Source organism: Natator depressus, chromosome 25 (assembly GCF_965152275.1).
Source record: "Natator depressus isolate rNatDep1 chromosome 25, rNatDep2.hap1, whole genome shotgun sequence".
In the NCBI taxonomy this organism is placed as follows: domain Eukaryota; kingdom Metazoa; phylum Chordata; order Testudines; family Cheloniidae; genus Natator; species Natator depressus.
In genome coordinates this window covers 8,244,710-8,265,821 of record NC_134258.1, presented here as the reverse complement: position 1 = coordinate 8,265,821, position 21,112 = coordinate 8,244,710, and the positions used below count along the sequence as shown (strand labels likewise).

General features: G+C 57.6%; 1 protein-coding gene across 1 annotated transcript; it reads left to right on the top strand.

Moving 5' to 3' along the window:
- Positions 1–1,416: 1,416 nt before the first annotated feature.
- On the top strand, positions 1,417–8,461 carry TMIGD2 (transmembrane and immunoglobulin domain containing 2). Its single transcript, XM_074939810.1, has 5 exons — positions 1,417–1,547; positions 3,806–4,183; positions 6,102–6,140; positions 6,634–6,735; positions 8,241–8,461. The coding sequence occupies exons 1-5, from the start codon at positions 1,505–1,507 to the stop codon at positions 8,459–8,461; spliced, it is 783 nt and encodes a 260-aa protein (XP_074795911.1). The 5' UTR covers positions 1,417–1,504.
- Positions 8,462–21,112: the final 12,651 nt, after the last annotated feature.

Below are 21,112 nucleotides of genomic sequence, written 5' to 3'. Positions count from 1 at the left end.
GCCTCTCCCAGCAGGGGGCGCTCTAAGGGGGATGTTGTGAGGGCATTCGCTATAAGGGGAGCCCAGGGCTTTCCCAGTCCCAGCCTCTCCCAACAGGAGGGCTCTAGGGAACGGGATGGCACACGGGCTATGTGGGTAGTGTTCCCCGTGCTCCCAGAACATTAGTTGTACAGGAGCTCGTGGCTACTCCAGTCCCAGCTTCCTCCAGCAAGGGGTGCTGTAGGGACCTGGGGGGGTCAGGGGAAGAGGAGCGCTGAAATCCCAATGATCGTTGACCTCTCCTCCTCCCCAGACTGGAGGCTGTGGGTTAGGGTGAGGAGAAAGGGAGACTGATGGTGTGGTTCAGGCGTGGTACTAGACGCCAGGACTCCTGGGTTCTGTTCCAGGTCTGGGACAAGGGGGCAGTCTGGTGATTGATAATAAGACAGAAAATATTGTAATGCCACTGTATAAATCCGTGGTACGTCCTCACCTGGAATACTGCCTGTAGGTCTGGTGCCTCATCTCAAAGAAGATAAGTTGGTGGGGGGGGAAGCACAGAGATATGGGCACCCCAAATGATTAGGCATGTGGCAGAGCTGTCATAGGAGGAGCAATTAAAAAGGGTGGGATGGTTCAGCTTGGACAAAGGGGCGGGGGGATATGATTGAGGTCTATGAAATCACGACTGGTGTGGAATAAGGACGTGCTATTTTCCCTTCACCTACCGCAGGAACCAGGGGTCATCCAATGAAATCAACAGGCAGCAGGTTTACAACAAACAGAAGGAAGTGCTTCTTCACCTAATGTGCAATCAACCTGTGAACTCCTTGCCAGGGGATGTTGTGGAGGCCAAAACTGTAACTGGGTTCAAAAATGAATTAGATAAATTCATGGAGGACAGGTCCATCAATGGCTACTAGTGGAGATGGTCAGTGATGCAACCCCATGCTCTGGGTGTCCCTAAACCTCTGGTTGACAGAAGATGGATCACTTGATAAATTGTCCTGTTCTCTTCATTGCCTCTGAAGCATCTGGCATTGGCCATTGTCAGAAGACAGGATACTGGGCTGGATGGACCATTGGTCTGACCCAGTATGGCTGGTCTTATGGTCAGAGCACTGAGCTGGGAGTCAGGACGCCAGGACTCTGTTCTTGGCTCTGCGGCTGAGTCACTGGGTGACCTTGAGTTGGTTGCTTCTCTGTGCCTCAGTTCCCCTATCTGTAAAATGGGGATTATATCCACCTTAACCCATTAAAGTGCCCTGAGCTCCAGGCTGTCATTACTGGAGATCAGGGGCCTGGCTGGAGATGCCCTGACTCTTTGCTCCCCTGCTGAGTAGGTCATGCTGGTGCTGGCGTAGCCTGTGGCAGGAAGCTCCGTCTCTGCACGGCACAGAGGTGGGGAGGGAGGTTAGAAAACGCGCTGTCTAGATCTCAGCCGGAGGGTCAGCCAGAGACTTAGCAGCCGGTGCTGGAGACAGCCAGAGAGCCAGCTGAGCAGAGCCAGCCCCCACGAGCTGCAATGCAGAGGCTGGGGGGGTGTCTCCTCCTGTTGCTTTTAGCAGGTGAGTGCACGGTGCTATCAAAGTCCCTGGCATTTAGGGCTAAGCTTTGCGTGATTTGGGTGCGCACGCAGGGCCTGCTTTTCAGAGATTTCCAATCCACCCAGCCCGCTGGATCCCAAATCCCCACGCGCTCTGCAGGGCCAGGACAGCTCCAGGCCCTGCCTGCCAGGCGGGGTTCGGGGATGCCCCAGCCAGCTCCTGGCCAGGCTTCAGGGAAGCAGGAGGCAGGAAGCCCTCTGTGCTGGGGAGAGGCCATGGGAGATACACACCTTCCCGGAGTCAGGGATTCATCACAGCTTCGCTTGGTACCCGTCGGGCAGTGGTACGACCTAGGCACTCTCGAACCAGGTCTGGGTACTGCCCGCCCTGGACTCTCTAGCCTCATACAACCGGGGGCCCTATCACACCAGACACTGCTCACTCCCCAATCCTCTTTCAACACCTACTGTACGGCTGCCAGGCGAAGGGAAGGCCGGGAGATAGGCAAGGGAGAGGGGCATGTACTCCCCGCTCCCCCCCACGCTCCATCGGACAAGGCGGGGGGCCGGGGTGGGGGGGGACTCTGCTCCGGCAGCCTCCCTCCTTTCCATCCCCAGAAGCAGCATCTGTTTTGTCTCAGCTTCTCCCTGGGGATAATTTACTGCACCCCTATCTCCCGCCCCGCCCCGGCCTGCATAGCAACCTTTGTCCCACCGCCTCCTTTGTTCCTGCTGCTCTGCTCCGGCTACAATCCATCGCCCCCAGAATTCTCCAGCTGGCGGAGTGAACCCCCCTCCCCTCCGGAAGAGGGAGGGGTCTTGTTAACTGAAGCTGGGTAATTTGGGGGTGTTCTAAAAGACACCCCCTGATTTATTCTAGGACTCATGCAAAACCTATAGGACTAAACTTCCATCGGGCTGGTGAAAGCTCTGGGCCGCCCAATACGGCAGAGCTGCCAGTATCCCCTGCATATTCCATGCCTTCAGTGCATCCAGCACGTTATTATTAATTATGTTTATTACGGCAGGGCCTAGGGGCCAGCCAAGATGGGGGCCCACTGTGCTGGGGGTGAACAAACACAGGGGATTAGACAGTTCCTGTCCCAAAGAGCTCACGAGCTAGGCAGAATGGACCCAGGGTCTGGGAGCGTTCGCCTTCCTGGGGTTTCCACATGAAACTGCTGGGGAATTTTGGACATTTTGGCACCTTCCAAAAATTTGAGGGAGTTTCTGACACTTCTATTTGGCAATTTGGGAACATTTCTGCCCTTTTGTCCTCGATTCAGGGGGAAAAGCGTTTCCAATATTTTCCCCGGCCACTTCTTTGCCCGCTCCCAACCCATGAGATCTACAGTGTGCCATGAAAATTGCACTCTTGGCCCATGGTGGCCCCGATCCTGTGAATGATAGCGGGCAGGTGGGCTGTGGTGCCCAAGCAGCACCCAGCTGGAATCAATGCCCAAGCGCCGTCGATCAAAGGATTGGGGCCACGCGCTTGGGCACGCTCCGGCCCTGGTCAGTCATCCAGGGACTATGTATTCGAATAGTCCCAGGGAGTTCAGTGGGGCTGCTGTCATACAGAAAGTTAATTAGAATCATTACGATGTGTATCCTTGGAGCCCGTACCCCACTGTGCCTGGCGCAGCACAAACACCGAATGAAAAGTAGGGTGTGAACACCGTCTTTGCAGGATCGGGGCTTTTCTCAGCCTCCCCAGCAAGGGCAGGAGCACTCAGGGTTTTAGGGGTTTTGCAAAACCTCTGGTCCCCTTTTTGAGGGCTTTGGGTTTAATATAATTTAACCCTCCCCTCTCAACAAATTCATTTCTAAGTAACCCTAACTCTCGGTAAGCAGCCAATCCGGGGCTGGATTCTGCCCTGAGCGATGCCTGCCGAGGGCTAATGTAACGTGCAGAGCTGAGCCCAAAAGTCATCCCCGCTCTGCTTCTGGGCGAGAGAAACACGGGAGAGGGTTTGAGCTGCGGAGATAGGATCGAGCCTTCAAACCACTGGTGCCAGTTCTTCAGGGGAAGGACGTTCTGACAAGGAAGGGGACCTGGGATCTGTGACCCAGGATGGCTGGTTTGGGGTTCAGTCAGGCTCAAAGCTGTTCTGGTGGGGTCCCCAAGGCCGCAGTTGGCATCTCAGAACTGGTTTCCCTATCTGTAAAGCGCGGGTGGTAAAACCCATCTTTGGGAGGTGCTTTGAGATCCATGGTGGAAGCGCCTCTGTGCGGTTGCTCTTGGTGGAGTTTCTATCTCCTGTCTCTTCCTCCCCTCAGCCAGGAAGGAAGCAGGAACCCTGCAAGTGAGGCAAGATCCTGCCCAGATCCTGGCCCCCCTGGGGGGCTCGGTGGAGCTGTCCTGCCAGATCGACGCTGCCCAGCACTGGGAGAGGCTCCGTGTGGAGTGGAGGAGGGAGGGCGCCCTGAGGGCTCTCTGCCAGGTCGTGCTGGACAACACCAGCGTCTCCAACTGCTGCAAGGGCATGGAGGGCTGTGATGACGCCCGCCTCGGCTTCACCTGGCACCCCCCTAAGTTCACCCTGAGGATGGGCAACATCAGTAAAGATGACGTGGGGCAGTACATGTGCGTAGCCACCGTGGAGATCCCGGCGTATCTGCAGGCCACGGGCAACGGGACAATGCTGAATACCTCAGGTAGGGGGGCAGGGGCGCTGCCAGGGCAGGGGGGGCACCTGCATCTCACTCCCAGTGGGGCCAGTGGGCCTGCTTCAGAGATCAGCATCAAACAGGATCAGCCCCTAGGTGAGGGTGAGGGGGGGTGAACTGGCTCCAGGTGGATGGGACAGCGTCTGAGAGCACTGCCCGGTCCCTAGGAGAAGGGGGAGCTGTTCTCTACAGCCCCACTTACTGGGAGAACCCCTCCCCTCCCCCCAGCTGCACCCCACAGCGTGGTGCTAGGTGGGGTCTCTCCATCCCCCTCCCTGGTCAGACGTTGAGTTTCTCACTTCCCATCAGGGCTGCATTTCCGTTCACATGTGCCACCCACGGCGCGAGCTGCCGAAACCACAGCGGGAGCCGCCCGGGGCCCTGCATCCTGCAGCCCCCTCGGTTGCCTCTCTCCTCCCCATGGCAAGCCCTTGGTTGCCTCTCTCCTCCCCTGCCCCCGTGGGCCCCACTCCCCTCATGGGTTCTGCATCCTGTCTTCTGCCAGCCTCCTCCCCGGGAGCTGTGCACCCGCTTCTCTGCCTTGTGGCTCTATGCACGCTGCAGACCGTGTCTCCTGCAGGCCTCATAGGGCCACCACCCGAGCGCCCCCCATTGCACCCAATACCCCCACCCTCTGAGCACCCCACACCTCACTTTATGCCCTCTGCATCTCCTGTGCCCCAACCCGATACCCTGGGATGCCTGGTGTCCCATGCACTCTTCCCCTTGTGTGCCCTGCCCACCCTGTGTTCTGCCCCCTCGCCCCTGCCCCTCGGGTACTCTTGCTGCTGTGTTCAGATTTCGCCCCTAGTCTGAGGTCTCTGTCTCCTGCGGCATCCAGGTTCATCTCCTCTAGACGCGTTAGATTTCACAGGGCTCGCTCTCCACCCCCGTTTCCCAGCCAGGGGTCCCTGAGCAAACAGGCATTGGGCCCATGCTGGGAGCGGCTCCCAGTTCAGGGCTGGCTGGAGCCCTGCAAACACAATTCCCCAGCCGGGCACCCTCTGGCCAATGAGTGAGGAACACAGATGGCCTGTGTGCTAATTGCTGGGTGGTCCCCAACGAGCTCCCTGCAGCTGGCTCGCTGGGTCCCCAGCTGTCCAGCCCTCTCAGCATCCCCTGGGGGCGGGAGGGGAAGCCAGGCCATAGCGTCTGGGCCCCACGCTCCAGCCAGCTCCAGCCAGGGGATTGGCCTCAACCCTGCCCGTCACGGGTTGTGATGAATTTCCCTCGCACATCCCATCGTTGCCACGGAAAGAGCTGATGTTGCGGCGTGTTTCCATCCGAAGCCAGTGTGGCTATTCTAACTCACGTGCCCATCACCGTGGCATCTAGCAGCCCAGGGCATGGTTCAGGAGTAAGGCGGGATGGTCTTCAAATAATTGAGGCCGAGTTGCGGCCAAGATGTGGAAAGTCACGGCAAAGTAATCATGGGCCTTTATTAATAGCGGTCATTTGGAGAAGCCGGAGTAGACCTAATTGTTTAAGAAGAAATTGCTGGAACGATAGAAACACTCAAGTCTTATGGGATGCCTGCGAATTTCTTTGACACCCAGCCCTCACACTATAAAATTTGGAAGACTGAAAGTCGTAACACAACTGGAGTCCGGTCACCGTAGCCTGTCACCCTTCACAGGTGTCGCGTGTTTTTGCCGTGCTAAGGGCACACTCAAAAGGTCTGCAAAACGGTGCCCAGGGCAAAGAAAGCGACTTCAAATCCAAATGGCAGTGGCGGGCGGGGGGAGCCTCACATGGCGGGAGCCGTGATTGCCGCAGGATCGCGAATGAAATAGGGCCGTCTTCCGGAGTGCGGTAAGCCCTGGCCAAGGCAGCCCCCTCCCCCCAGGATGCAGAGCAAGGGGGCTGGGGAAGTTGTGAATTGACAGGTGTTTATTTCTCTCGACAGCAGCAGACGGAGGAGGTTGGCTGAGGAATCACAGCAGAGGTGAGAGGCGTTAAACCTGCAGGATTACACCCACGTGGGCCCAGGGGACCCCGGAGTCACGCCCATCCAGACCTCCCCTACTTTGCCCCTCCAGGAGACCCGGGTCACACCCACCCAAACCTCTCCTGTGGCCTCCCGATCGCTCGTTGCTACACTTGGACCCCGGGTCAGAGCGCCTGGGCCAGGCCCTTACTGCGGCTAATGAGCCCTTGAAATTGATTCTGGAACATCACTTTGGCCTCCAAAGCCGGGAGGCCCCTGCCTAGCCCCCACTGCCCACGCCTGGCCCAGTGCCAGGCGTGTCCCACGGCAGCGAGCTATGGACGTGGTGCCCCAGCAAGGAGCCTGGAGCAGAAGGAGTCACTTGCGGGGCGAGTGGCAGCATGAGGCCAGGCCAGCACTTCCCCTCGGGCGGGGCTCCAGGAGGGGGGTGCTGGGGACGGGACAGGGTGGGGCACCCGGAGAGGCTGATGGCTCTGCCCGGCTGTTTCAGGCCTCGTGCTGTGGCTGGGCCTGGCTGGAGCGCTGGCCGTCACCGCACTGCTGCTACTGCTGGCCGTGATCTGCTGCTACAAACACAGGTGCAGAGATCCAGGTAAGAGCCCCCGGGGGACTCCCGCTGCAGCCCGTCTCCCCAGGGATGGAGCAGGGACCCTGCCCTCAGCAGTGGCTAGCTGTCCGAGAGACCCTTGGCCTGGGGGAGGCGTGGCGAGCGTCCCCCAGGGATCTGTGGCCCCATGGGCCACCTCAGTGAGCGACCCCCTGCCTGTGGGAGTCACCTGGGCAGAGATCCCAGCTGTTCTTCCCATACTGCCAGGGGCTGGCTGAGCAATGCTGCCCTCCAGCGGCTGCAGACGGCAGGGACTGTTAAAGAAGCTGGGTCTACACACAAGGAGCTGTGTGGTTAAAATCGCCCCTTATCCCCTGGCACGGCAGGGGAGTTTCAGAGCCACCCGCTGGGAAGCTCCTGCCCTGGCCCCTATCCCCTATCCACTGCGATACAAGCTTCCTGCGTTCCCACGTCTCTGAGGTGCTCAGCTGGTGCAAACCGAGCAGGGGCGAGCTGGGGTCTGCACTGGGACGGCAGACTTCCAGCGTGGTGCTGATGGCTGAGGGGATGCTCCTCTTCCACCAGGCAGAACCCCAGTGGGAGGCCAGTGGGCGCAGCGCGGCTAGAGGTGACACCCCTCCTGACTGCTCCTGCTTATTAAAGGCTGCAGCGGGTATTTACCAACAGTGGAAGCCGTTAGCCCTGGGTATCTTGGACGGATTCCTTTCTGCTTCTTGAGCCCCCTGCGCTGTCTCATCCAGACACAGGGCCCTTTCTCATTTCCTGTGCTAAGCGGCCATCGTAGGGTTGCTGTGTGGCTGTTAAACAGCCGCCATGTCCTGCCCCAGAATGGGTTGCACTCCAGGGGGCAGGAGAATGCAATTCTTGGGTATCGCATTTGGAAATAACTCTGAAGCTCCTCCAGGAGGAAAAGCTGGGGGTAATAGAAGATCATTTCTCCTGTGTGTGTTGCCCCTTTTGCCTGAGTGGGGCCTGGCTGGGTGGTTTCCAATCAGAGGAGATTGATGATATGAGTCAGGTATTTCTTTGGGGCAAGCCTGTTTATTTACAAACAATGTCCACAAAGTCCTGTTTCCCTGAACACAGTAGGAACAAACAACAACAGGCAGCTTGCTTGCTCATAAATACCAACCCTGCTTTTCCAACAAGTCCTCTCCATGGAGCTCTCTCTCACCCTTTCAGCACCATGCTCACAACGACTTCTCTTGATATCTGCTGGTTTTCTGCCTCTCTCACATACATAGCTTGCCAAGCAATCCCCTCACCCATGCGTTTGCAAGCAGTCCGAGGAAAACCTCTCAGGCCACACGGCTTAACTCTGCACAGGTGTTGCCATATGGTCGATTGCCTTGGGCGGTGGCTTCTGTTGTCTCCCATGATCTCACACCACAAAAGGGCTTACTTGCTCCTTCCTTTTAGGCTGAAAGAAGTATGCTTGGCACACTCAGTGGCTTTGACCAGGTCTGTGACTGTCCGTGCTTGATGACAGCCATTAACGCTTTCCGGCATAACCTCTGTTTGAAATCCAGGGCAGGCAATCTACGTGAACGTTCTGTTCCGCAAAAAGCAAGAGGAAAAGAAAGACGGTGCCCAAGCCAGTAGCGAGACGAAGCAGAGCAGCCTCTACATCCAGGAGTTCCAGAGACGGGGGCACAACTGGAAGCCTCCAGTTGCAGAACGGAGCCCTGGCCCCACGAAAGCTTCCAAAAAGGCCTCCTCCTTCAAGCAGAGGACAACAGAAAGGCCATGAAGATCCGCGCAGCGCTCGGATGCCCCCAATCAGAGCCCTGCCCACTCTGCTTCTACGGTTCTAACCCTGCCCCTCTCCAAATGGACCTTGAGGCTGCCTCTCACTGGAGTTAAGTGCCGCCCATGCGCTCGGGGCTGCACACAGCACGAAGAGGGTCCCTGTCCTGCTCTGCTTATGATCAGAGAGACCAAAGTGGGGGGACTGGGTGCCCAGAGGGAGGAATCGCAGAGGAGAGTGTTTGGTTTGTTTGCTGTGGCCAGGGGGGAGAGGCCAGGATGGGGACAGCGTCGAATCTGAATCCTCTTCTCAACAACATTCAGGTGCATAACCTCCCCCTCATTTGGTTTCAACGCGAGCTAGGCACCTAAATACCTTAGGCGGCTCTGGTCCTTGGAGCCTTACAATCCTACCGCTCCTCCATCAAGGGAGCACAGGGCCTTTCCCCCCATGACCTCTGGGCCATTCAATGGGAGTTACCCTGAAAGGGAGGAAAAACCCTTCTGGCCAGGAGGAATTCTGTGCACCGAGGTGCAATCCTGCCTCTATGGCAGTCAGTGGCAACATTCCCAGAGAGCTGAACAGGGCCAGGACTGTGTCTGTCTGTGCCCTTTAGCGAGTGAGGTGCCAGACGCGAGGGGCAGGTCTCTTCAGCGGTGCCCGGAGGTGCTGTGCTCGGGAGCTGCCCAGAGGCGGCTCTCAGCACTGCCCCTGCATCCTGCTGACATTTGTACTTCATAAGAACATCAGAACAGCCAGACTGGGTCAGACCAAGGGTCCATCTAGCCCAGTGTCCTGTCTGCCTACAGTGGCCAGTGCCAGGTGCCCCAGAGAGAATGAACAGAACAGGGAATCATCAAGTGATCCATCCCGTCACCTGTTCCCAGCTCCTGGCAAACAGAGGCTAGGGACACCATCCCTGCCCATCCTGGCTAATAGCCACTGATGGACCTAGCCTCCATGAACTTATCTAGTTCTTTTTTGAACAGTGTTATAGTCTTGGCCTTCACAACATCCTCTGGCAAGGAGTTCCCCAGGTCAGCTGTGCATTGTGTGAAGAAATACTTCCTTTCGTTTGTGTTAAGCCTGCTGCCTATTAATTTCATTTGGTGGCCCCTAGTTGTGTTCTGAGAAGGAGTAAATAACACTTCCTGATTTCCTTTCTCCACACCAGTCATGATTCAACAGCCACCCGCTAGCGTTGCCCAGCTGGGCGGACAGATGGCACGTGTGCTGCTTCTCATTCAGCCCTGTGGCTTGGTAGGGGAGCCCTCTCGAGTCGGGGACTAGCTGGGATGCCCACTGGGCTGGCCGGGATTACAGTGCCCGGCGGACGGGCTGCCAGACAACTTGTCCATGGCGACCGATGAAGAAAATGGCAAGGAAATGTCGCAAACTCTTCTCCAGACTGTTCATGCTTAAACGGCGTTGCAGTTTTGGGGTAATGGCACCTTTATTCCCCCTCGGTGCTCCCTTGAGGGCACCTACTTAAGGTTTCCGGCTCCTAGTGGTGCCTCTTTCGGGCAGGGACCTGCGTCTCTCCCCCGCCTGACTGGGGTTTTCAGGCTGCACGGCTCCCGGCCATACACTGTGATATCCCAGCAAGCTGGTCAGCCTGCAGGCCAGCGCTTGGGCTTTGCTTTCTGCCCGAGGGCTATAAAGAGGGTGGCCAGCAGTTATAAGTTACCAGCCAGCTCTGAACAAGCACCTTCGTTCTTAAGGCAAAACCATTACAGAGTAAACCTAGAAAGACAAGTTGTCATCACCCATCAGTCTTACGGGGCCCTGGGAGGCCAAGGTCTTTCCGGTCCAGACGTTCCCATCCTCTGGCTGGCTCAGAAAGATGCCCTGAGGCAGTTTAAACCTAGCCTCCTAATACCAAAAGCCCTTTCTTTGTTTGTTGAGGTCTGAAAAAACCAGTTTGAATCAGTCTATTCCAGCCTGGAGTTGAGGGGGGGGCGGGTGTTAAGTAGACTCTGGAGGTGTTTATAATCAAAGTTAGGGTGACCAGATGGCAAATGTAAAAAATCGGGATGGGGGTGGGGGGTAACAGGTGCCTATATAAGAAAAAGCCCCCAAAATTGGGACTGTCCCTATAAAATCAGGGCATCTGGTCACCCTAATCTAAGTGATTCACCCTAATCTAATCTAAGTGATTCACCTTAATCATCCCCCACCGCTTTGCCTTCCTGGACACCGGCCCTGGCAATGGCAGCCATAGGTTGCTAAATTTGGTTGGACCTATTCCTGGAGGTTTTGTCATGTGACATCATCTTTAATTAAAGATTAATCATTACTTCCTGGAGACTCCAGGACAATCCTGGAGGCCTGGCAACCCTAAGTACATGCCCTGGCCCACAAGTGGCACGTACGCCGGTCATACTTGTAACATAATATGGTCTCCAAAGATCGTGCATTCAGTTGCAATATCTGTCACACGCTGTATGTAATAGGCATGTAGCAAGGCAACCTTGTCTAGGGGTTAGAGCAGAGGCCTTGGCTCGGAATCCTGGCTCTGCCACTAACTCACTGTGAAATCGGAGACATCACCTTCCCTGTTTGTGCCTCAGTTTCCCTCTTTGTGACGTGGATATAATTCCTACCCACTTTTCTAAAGCACTTTGAGATCCTTGGATGAAAGATGCTTTTGTAAATGCAATGTTTTTTATTACTGTTATAATTATTGCCTGTATTATTTATGGTTTTTTTCTTCTCAATGGATTCTGTAAAATGGACGGTAAAGCAAAGCTGTCCGAATGCAACACTGTCCTTTGGAATCTGTCACGTCTTGAAGTCTCTGCCCACTTGTTCAGATGCAGGCCGGCTTTGATGGCCTTTTCGAGTGTGCGTCTGACGTCTGTATTGTTAAAAGAAAAGCAGGTTTGTTGATCAAACAAGCAAAGCTGTGGATAGTTTTAGAAGGCAGGGATTGGGTTTAACGCTTTTTTCTGCCTCTTCTGATGTATGAAGAGGACCTGAAAGTTGAGCTGGGTGACTAATGGATTTTTCAATTCACTGGTAATTTTGGGGGGGGAAATCGGATCAAAATGATGACAACATTTTTCATAATTTTTCAGCAAACCAAAAAGCTGAAAAAAATTTCATGTGGAAGTGAAATGTTGCGGTAAATAAAAAATTTTGCCCAGCTCTACCTGCCAGGTTTATTTAAAGAGCAATTTTCCCCGTTTCTTGCTTACATCAGGTATTGAATTTTTTCCTTCCTCGTTTCCTGGAAGCCTCTCTGTAGAAAAAGGAGGCGGAGAGTATCATAGATACCAGGGAAGTGAAAGTTGACTAAATGAGAGAAGAAGTGATGTTTTTTCCAGCCTGATCAAAAGTATTTGGGTTTTGTTTGATTTTTGTTTACGTATTTAACGCAAATGCCTAACGAATAGCTGGGTGGAAAGCTCTCTGAGTTCGAATCACTGTCCCATCTGTTCAATGACAGGCAGAGAAAGCCTTGAATACGTATCTCCAGCTCTTCCCAGGAGTCCTCCAACAAGACAAGGGAAGACCAGACTTAATATTTGTAAAGCTCAAACACACAAAACCACATTAAAGTAAAACACGTGCAGGCTTTATAAGGGGCACTGCCCCATTTGCCCTCCTGATGCAGGAGTCGTGGGATGAAATTTAAAGGCCACGTCATATAGAAGGTCCGACTCGATGATCACCATGGTTCCTTCTGGTCTTAAAATCTATGCGGGCAGCTAAACTTGGAGACAGAGGGGCCGGGGGGAAGAATCTCTCTCTCTCTCTCCAGTGGCTGGCTGCAATACTGAGGTTTCTTCTGCGAGGGATTCTTACCTAGAACAGAGCCGTGGGCCATCAGTCCAGCAACGGCTGATTCTTAGCTGCATGGAAAGCCCACCCCCACCCCACTTGGATCCAATCAAGCCCAGCAGTAACATACACCGGGGCATGATCTGGGAGGCTCTCTCTGGGCTTGCATCAGGGAGCACAGCTCGGCTGGACCGGAGGAGGTGGCCATGAGGCTTCTCTTTGTGCTGCGAGAGAAGGTAACGAGACTGAGGCCTCCCTTTGTTTTCGTTTGGCCAGCGGAGGCCTAAGCCCCGCGCCAGGGGCAGGATTCTGGGTCACATGGCTGTAATCGAGGTGTAACAGCATGCAAGGCGAGAGCCAACGATGGCACGAGCACCTCAGCCCTTGAGCTCTGAACCATCATGATCCATTGCTTTCACGCTGCCCCCGTGCTGTCAATGTGCCATGGGTCCCTGACAGCCCAGGGGCCCTGCAGGAGCTCCTCGGGGGGCAGGCTGCATCCAGGCCATGGGAATCACGCCTGCAACATGGGGGATTGGCACTCCTGGCTACATGCCCAGTGCAGACGAGGCTGGGGAGGATCACGTATTCCAGCTCATGACTGCGCGGCACTGGGGCCTGGCGATCCCTGCTTCCCCGTCCTGCCATCTCCAGGCTCCATCCCATGCCATCCTCAGCCCAGGTGGCTTGGTGGCCAGCAGCATCCCCAGGGCCTCAGCCCAGGCCGGCCGGGTGGCTAGCAGCATCCCCAGGGCCTTGCCCCAGGTGGCTGGGTGGCTAGCAGTGTCAGCAGCATCCCCAAGGCTTCAGCCAAGGTGGCTAGCAGTATCCCCAGGGCCTCAGCCCAGGCGGCCGGGTGGTTATCAGTGTCCCCAGGGCCTTGACCCAGGCGGCCGGGTGGCTAGCAGTGTCTCCAGGGCCTCAGCCCAGGTGGCCGGGTGGCTAGGAGCATCCCCAGGGCCTCAGCCCAGGAGGCCAGGTGGCTAGCAGCATCTCCAGGGCCTCAGCCTAGGTGGCCGGGTAGCCAACAGTGTCCCCAGGCTGTAACTGGGTCACAGAGGGAAAGGAGTACTCGTGGCACCTTAGAGACTAACCAATTTATTATGGTCACAGAGGGGCGTGATACGGGGTCTGATTCTCTCCTCAATCACTCTGGTTGCTCTCTGTAGCCCATCCCTTGGGGATCCCCTGCCGCGCCCGGCGTTGGCACAGACGCCAATAGCTAAGACGAGCGGCCCAGGAACGGGCCCTGGCTGGAGTTCGGTGCCCTTTGCCCCTGCCCTGACGGGTCTCTGGCTGCAGAGCCTAGCAGCTACATCACAAGGGTGAAAAGAAAAGGAGTACTTGTGGCACCTTAGAGACTAACCAGGTGCTGATGGTGCAGTGCCTGGCTTTGCCCGGGGAGGGCGCTCTGAGTCCACAGACCAGAGCCAGCACCAGCATTGCACCTTAGCCTGGGTGGCAGCTGGGGTGTGAGATGCCCTGCTGGGCCAGGCTTTGCTCAGTCCCTGGCTCTCGCTCTTTCTCCTTCTTCTCTTCTCCCTCCCTCCTCTCTGGTCTTTCTTTCTTCCCCTTCTCCAGGGACGAGGGCGTGATCCCCGTGACGCTGTCAGCCCAGCCGTGTCAGTCCCAGCCTGGCCCAGTCACCCCTGCACCCCTCAGTGCCTCGCAAGCCCCCCAGCTCCATGAGCTGCTGGAAGAAGGGGGAGATGGGGGGCAGGATCTTGGGGCTGGGGGCTGCAGGGCTCCATGTCTCTTCCGCAGCCCTGGGGGGGAGCATCCTAGAATCACTTATTTGGGGAGGGGGTGCTGTTAGCACTTAGAGCAGGGGACTGCGATTCAGGAAGGCTGGGTTCTAGTCCAGTCTCTGTAGAGTGTGACCGTGGGCAAGCCAATGCCCCGTTCCGTGCCTCAGTTTCCCCATTTTACTGCAGGGCCCCTACCTTGAGCAGTCAGGAGGCTGGCGAGCCCTTGGTGAAAGGGGCTCCAGAGAGCAGCTTGTCACTAACCACAGTGAGCCCCTAGCAGCCTCCCAGTCTGCCCCCAGAGCTCCAACCCCAGCCCAGCGGGCAGCAGGCACAGCATTCTGGGTAATGCCATGCTAAGGCTGCCCCTGAATCCCCCGTCTGGTGCCGGCCCTGACGAGCGCAGGGAGGGGCTGAGCTGCTGGCCACGGCGATCAGCTGCGGCCGTCTGTGCTCCCGGCCTTGCCCTTTAGAGCACGAGCAGCGTCGTCACCAACATGGCCAAATGGACCCAGCAGCAGCCATGGCTCACTGGGGCCCAGGCTGCAGCGCGGCAGGGCTGGGACCAGCCTCCCTGTGGTTTGGCTGAGTTACTCATTGACTCCCACCAAGGCACGGCCCCCCCCCCAGCCCCTGCAGTGCACCTGTGATCGCACATGCACCCCTGTATGCCATACACCCCCCCCCATATGTCATCCCCATATACGGCACCCCTGTATGTCCCCCCCCCAACTAACAAAGGAACTTGTGCTGGATTCTCTATTTCACTTCTCCCCCTTGCCCCCCACCTGGCGTCTGCTCCTCCACTCACCAATACAGGCGTGTGTGTGTGTGTGTGTGTGAGGGGTGTGCACACACAAAAACGTGTATACGCCTGCGTTCAGGTGTGCCCCTGTGCATGCGTGGGGAGAGCTGTGTTTCTGTGTTTATGCAAAAGTGTGTGTGTGTGTGTGTGTGAAGGTGTGCTTGGGTAGGTGCATGTGTGTTCAGGAGTTTGCTTGTGTGTGTGTGTGTGTGTGTGTGTGTGTGAAGGTGTGCTTGGGTCGGTGCATGTGTGTTCAGGAGTTTGCTTGTGTGTGTGTGTGTGTGTGCAGGTTGACTGTGTACAGGTGCTCAGGAGTGGGTGCGCTGTGTGGGTGTCCCTAGGTAGGAATGTGTGTATGCCGCAGTGTGTGTGTGTGTGTGTGTTATGGCTGCGAGAGGCTTTGGGCCAGCTCGTGCTCTGGGACTCACCCCTGTACGCCCCATGGATCTGTCGGGGACGGCACAGTCCATGGGAGGGCAGGCTCTGGCCCTGCCACGTCCCCACGGGGCCCTGGTGACGATGAATTTTCAAGGAAAGCCTGTAACACTAACTCGCCCGCCTGCGTGTGAGGTGGGCGGGGTGGGCTCCCTGGCGCTGCCAGGGTGCTGGTCCCTGCGACGTGCTGCATGCCCAGCCCTGGGCCAGACAGCGGGAGCCCACAGGCCTGATTAATCTTGATTAGCAGAGCGCTTTGTGGCTCATTTTTCAAACCGCGCTGATCAATGCGGGCTGGGCGCTGCGCCTGCTAATGGCTCAGGGCGGGAGCGGGGACACAGAGCAGCTGCCGCCGTGGCTGGTGAGGAGGTTTTGGGGTGCAGGGGGGGGTTGTTGGGTGGAAGCATGTGGGGGCCTGGAGGGCGTGGCTGCTGCGGGGTGGTGGGGAGGCCAGCCAGGACACACACACACACACACAGAGGATTAGACCCGCTGCTGTATGCACCTGGGCGTGCTTATAGGCGTGCACGTGTACATGGGTGTGTTCTAGGTGTGAATGAGTGTGATTGGACGTTCCAGTGACTCTGGCTGTGAACAAGTGCAGCGTAGGCACAAGGGTGTGATCCTAGGTGGGATTAACTGGATCACCTACCCACTGGGTGTGATCCTGGGTGTGAACAAGTGTGTACACAGGGGTGTGATTCTACCTGGCATGACTAGTGTATGTATATCTACTGCCCACCTTGCCCAGGGCCTGATGTGTTGCCCACATGCAGGTGTGATTTTGGCTGCGAATGAATGTTGTGCGCATACATGGGTGTGAGTCCAGGTGTGAATGGACGTTATGGGTGCACACGGATTTGATTCTAGGTGCGACTGACTCTTGTGTGCTGCAATGCTCGCTGTGATTGAGTACAGTGTAGGCACATGGGGGTGCCCAGCCCTGCGGGTGCGAGCCAGCAGGCGGGGGGAGGGGAGGGCGGTCCTTTGTCTGGCTGTCGGGCGTGATCGTACGCTGTAGATCTGCTGAGAGGGGTGCCAGGCGAGGCCGCAGCCGGGCATGGCCCTGATTGCAGACGCTGCGTGCCAGGTGAGCACGGGGCATGCGGCCGCAGCCTCGCACAGGCAGACATGCCTGTGCAATGTGATCTGACCCACATGAGCCACACAGATAAGGTCCCCCCCCAGCCCCCTTCTCCTCTAGGTGCTGCCCCAGAGTGGGCAGAGCAGTATCCAGGCCTGGCCCCCGCCGCCCTGGGCAGGCCACGAGCCAGGGTGCAGGCAGGGGATGAGCAATGGCAACAATTCCACGCCGGTTTTCTGCATTGTGCCAAGCCCCCTCTCCCCCAGCTCTCCCCCCGCCTGCCAGCGGTTCTGAGACACTAATTGGATTCCTAATGGCAGTAATTAATTGGGAAACTTCATTACAGGCTTGTGCCACACGTAGCTGGAGGGAGGCGGCGGGTGAATGAGTGGCCCAGCTGCAGACAGGCGAGACAATGCAGCCGGCGGGTCTGTGCCCTTATCGCGCCGCTCTGCCAGGCTGATAACCGGCATTCCTTACACGCCGGGTCGCGCCCCGGGGACAGAGCATCCCCCCCGCTGCCAAGCCTGTCGCCGGGTTGTCTCCTTCAGAGCAGCGCTGATGGGGGAGGCCCCCTGCAGCCACGGGGCCCAGCGCGGGGCTGTTCCAGCCGGCGTATTTCCCAGGGTGGTGCCCAGGTCAGGGTTCTTGCCCTCCAGCGGTTCCAGCAAAGAGCCACAGCCTGAGCTCGGTGCGATCCACTGGGCCTGACCCGCCTCTGCCACAGCGTGGGGGAGTTCGGCGCCTCTGGAGACCAGAGCCCCAGGCGTCCGCAGGCCGGGCAGCCACACTCAAGCACCCCAAATCAGTGGCCGCTTTAGGCCGGAGTGATTTGGCTGGCGCCACAGAGCTGCAAATGGAACCCAGGAGTCCTGACTTCCACCCCTCTTGCTCTGGGTTTGCGACCTTTCGGGGCTCAGGACTCATTTTTAAACACAGATGGTCTGGGGGGGAAACCCAGAGACCCCCCCAAGACATCCCCTGACCCGATGCCTCCCCCACAGGGGTCCATCGGGAGCAGAGGGAGCTGCTCGGAGCTAAGATTGTGAGCAGCTGGGGAACCCACCTCAGCTCCTGGGTGACCAAGACAATCCCCCAAAACACACAGCCCCCTCACATGGCCTATGGGGGCAGAGGGTAAGGGGTCAGGGGATCTGGGGGCTTGGAGGTGAAGTGGGGAGATCAGGGGCTTGGGGGTGTAGCGAGGAAGGATTTAGGGGTTTGGGGAGACTGGGGAAAGAATTGGGGGGCAGAGGAATGTGTGTATGCAGTGCGGGGCCTAGGGGAAGGATATGGGGGCAGAGGGGTCGATGGGAGAGGCAGCAAGCTGATAGCTCCCCAAAAACACACAGCTGATAGGGGAGAAAGTGAAGGGGATGGGGGGATTTGTGGTCCTGGGGATGCAATGGAAGAAAATCTGGGGTCCAGGATGAGGGGTATGACAGAGGGGGAGTTGCCCGGCTCTGGGTGAGGGGTACATTGTGGGCAGGACAGGGTGGAACCTGGCTGCAGGGTACGTTACCTACAGAATATGATACCAGCAGCACCCTCCCGGCTTCAGTCCTGGCCAGACCCCTCTCAGATGGAGGGCAACTGGGCCAAACCTGAGCAGCACTGCACCCCTGTGAACCAGGTCACAACCCCCAAGCAGGGAGCTGAGCCCAGTGACCCTTTGACACATTCTGGTGGCCCAATTATGGGTCACAATCCAGAGTTTGATCTAGCCCACACACCCTCTCAGCGGTGGGACCAGAACCCTGGAGTCCAGGCTGCTAGTTCCCTGCACAGGCCGCTAGTCCAAACTATGGCAGGGAATGGAACCCAGGAGTCCTGTCTCCCGGGGCTGGACATGGGCAGTGCAGAGAGAGGAGTGACCGCTGCCCACCTTGCCCAGGATCTGATGTGTTGCCCACAGAAAGGCTCCCGCGGACCTTGAGGGGCTCTGGATGTAGGCAGAGCGGGGCCCTGAACCATAAACCAGAGCAGGGGGCAAAGCTGCCTCCTCGCTCCCACTGGGCCTTTCCCAGGCTGCCCACTGCTCCCTGAGCGCAGATCCAGAAGGATGGCAGGGCTCACTCCACGGGGCCCCGTTATGCCCGGGGGGGGGGAGCAGAAACTCCACTGGAGTGGATGGAGTCAACTCGCCCCCAGCAAGATCAAGCATCTTAGCCAGGCAGGCCCCCAGCTCGGCAACCAGCACTGGGCAGAAGGGGCTGGCAGCGTGCACAGAGCCTGGCAGCTGGGGTTGGGGGGGTCCAGCATTGGGAGGGGACAGAACAGGACCTAGCGATCCAACAGCTGCCCCGGTTACAATGGTCCCAGAATCCCCTCCACTCCCCACGACCCCCTTCCCCAGAAGCCTTGCAGGAGCAGAATCTATACCAGTCCCAAGTGGGGGGAAGGGGCCTCTGGGCATATCCACCGCCCCCCCCCCCCGAGTCAGTCTCCAGCGCCCGTCAGCCCCCTGCCCCAGCACCACAGAAAGGAGATTCAATAGCAGGATCTGGGTAGTTTTTCATTCTGCTGCGCCGGCTCCTTCCCTGACAACTTTGATTAGACCAGCTGCTCGTTAGTGGCTTTAATCCCCGGGGGAGATGGAGAATCCCTTTGTGCTATGGAAAAAGCTCCTGTAATTTCTCCTCTGCAAAGGGGCTGCGTCTCTTTGTTACCGATCAGGGCACAGCCAGCTTCCCCGGCAGCTGGCGCGTGGGATGGCACCGGGCACAGGAGGGGCTCTTGGGGGTTGTGTGGAGAAAGGGGACTCTTCCCCCTCCCAAGCAGGTTACAAATGAGATTGCCACCCCCACATGCATCCAGCTAACGAACTGCTGGGGATTGGCACTGATGGGGATCCGCCCCGGCTGCTGCATTCCAGGTCTCACTCCCCCCCCCGACCCCGTGCCAGCTGTCAGCCTCCAGCTAATTATCCTGTGCCCGGCTTGGCTGAGCCTGGCGGCTGCTCTTCTGATTCCAAGCTTTGGGCAAATATTTCTTTCACCCCTAGTGACCACAGCACGGATAAGGGCCCTACTACTACTGTTAGGAGCAAAGGGAGCTTCTCCTCGCACTCAAAGGGGGAGGCCTGTGTTTCCAGCTGGGAAGGCGACAGGGTCCAGTCCCAGCGCCGCGGGCTGGTGTGAACTAGCTAGCAATCGAGTGCATGAGCTCCAGATGTGGGAGCCTCCTCTGCGCCAGCCCCTGCGCTGCTGCTTGGCTTTCACGGTCTAGCTCATCACCATCACTCATCCAGCCAAGCCAGACACCGCTGACCCCAAATCCCAGTGGGAGATGAGGTTCTGTACCCACCCTCGAGGGGGGAAGGGCTATTTAGAGCAGCTGGATGGAGAATCAGGACTCCTGGGTTCTGTTCCCTGCTCAGCCACATGACCTTGGGCAAATCAGTTGACCTCTGCGTGCCTCACTTTCCCCGTCTCTAAAACAAGGCTGGTCACCACAATGCAACTCGTGTGCAGAGCCAGAGTCCTCCTAGCTCTGAGTGTTTTGAGATCCTGGGGGGAGACGTACTCAGGGAGAGGGGAAGATGGAGCAAGGGGGTGGAGGAAAGGAAGGCGGGAGGAGCAGAGGCCAGAGCTTTCAGAGCCGTGCGCCCCTCCCTAGCCAGGGACGGCTAATTGTTACAGACAGCTGAGGCCCTGAGCACCATCAATAATTCAGCCCCGGGAAGTGCCAGAACATGTCGGCTTAATAATGAATCAGCCGGCAGGGCTCCCACAGCCCCACAAGTGGGGCACTTACTAAAAATACCCAGCGCTCACGCTGATGCCTGCTGACTGCCTTTCAGCTCCAATTAGCCGACAAATGGCTCCCCCAGAGGGGTCCACGGGCTGGGCATCGTGGGGCTCAGTGGAGGTAATAAAGGGGAACAGGGCAAGATGGGGCGGGGGTGTCTGGCTGCATTGCAATCGCAAGAGGAGGGGGGGCAGCTGCAGACGGGGAGGCTGATCTGATTTCATTCAATTCCCCCAAACTGGCCTTAACTGACCCATCTGACCTGTCACTCCAGGGAGTAGGGGATGGGCCCTCTGGGGCCTGCTGCTGAAAGCAGGGGCCCATGGGCCCCCCATCTGCAAGGGCAGCAACTTGCCCTTCCTGGGGAATGTGGGGAGCTGCAGGCAGTGCCAGGTCAAACAAAACTGGCATGCGGTCAGATCAGAGTCTCCCCCCTGTGGGTAAGGGGACCCCGAGATACAGAGCCAGACCTGTGGCCGGGGTCCTGGACACATGATGCTGCTGTGCTGATCCCAAAGCCGCGACACCACATCCCAGATCGCAGCGCCACAGGCCTGGCAGCCACCCACAGCCCTGATCCCAGAACCATGGCCCAGTCTGGATCCCAGAGTCCCCCCTCTCCGGTGCTGGCCCCTTGGACCCAGACTCCCGTGTGCCCAGCCTTGCAGGCTCTGGAGCGCCATGACTCAGACGGCCTCGTGGGGTGACCACTGCCCCATTGCAGGCTGCAGGAACACCCAGTCTCGCGTAAGGAGAGGAGCTCTGGAGAGGCCAGCCGAGGTTGGCACGATCATAGATTCATAGATACTAAGGTCAGAAGGGACCATTATGATCATCTAGTCTGACCTCCTGCACAACGCAGGCCATGGAATCTCACCCACCCACTCCTGCGAAAAACCTCTCCCCTATGTCTGAGCTACTGAAGTCCACAAATCGTGCTTTAAAGACTTCAAGGAGCAGAGAATCCTCCAGCAAGTGACCCGGGCCCCATGCTGCAGAGGAAGGCGAAAAACCCCCAGGGCCTCGTCCAATCTGCCCTGGAGGAAAATTCC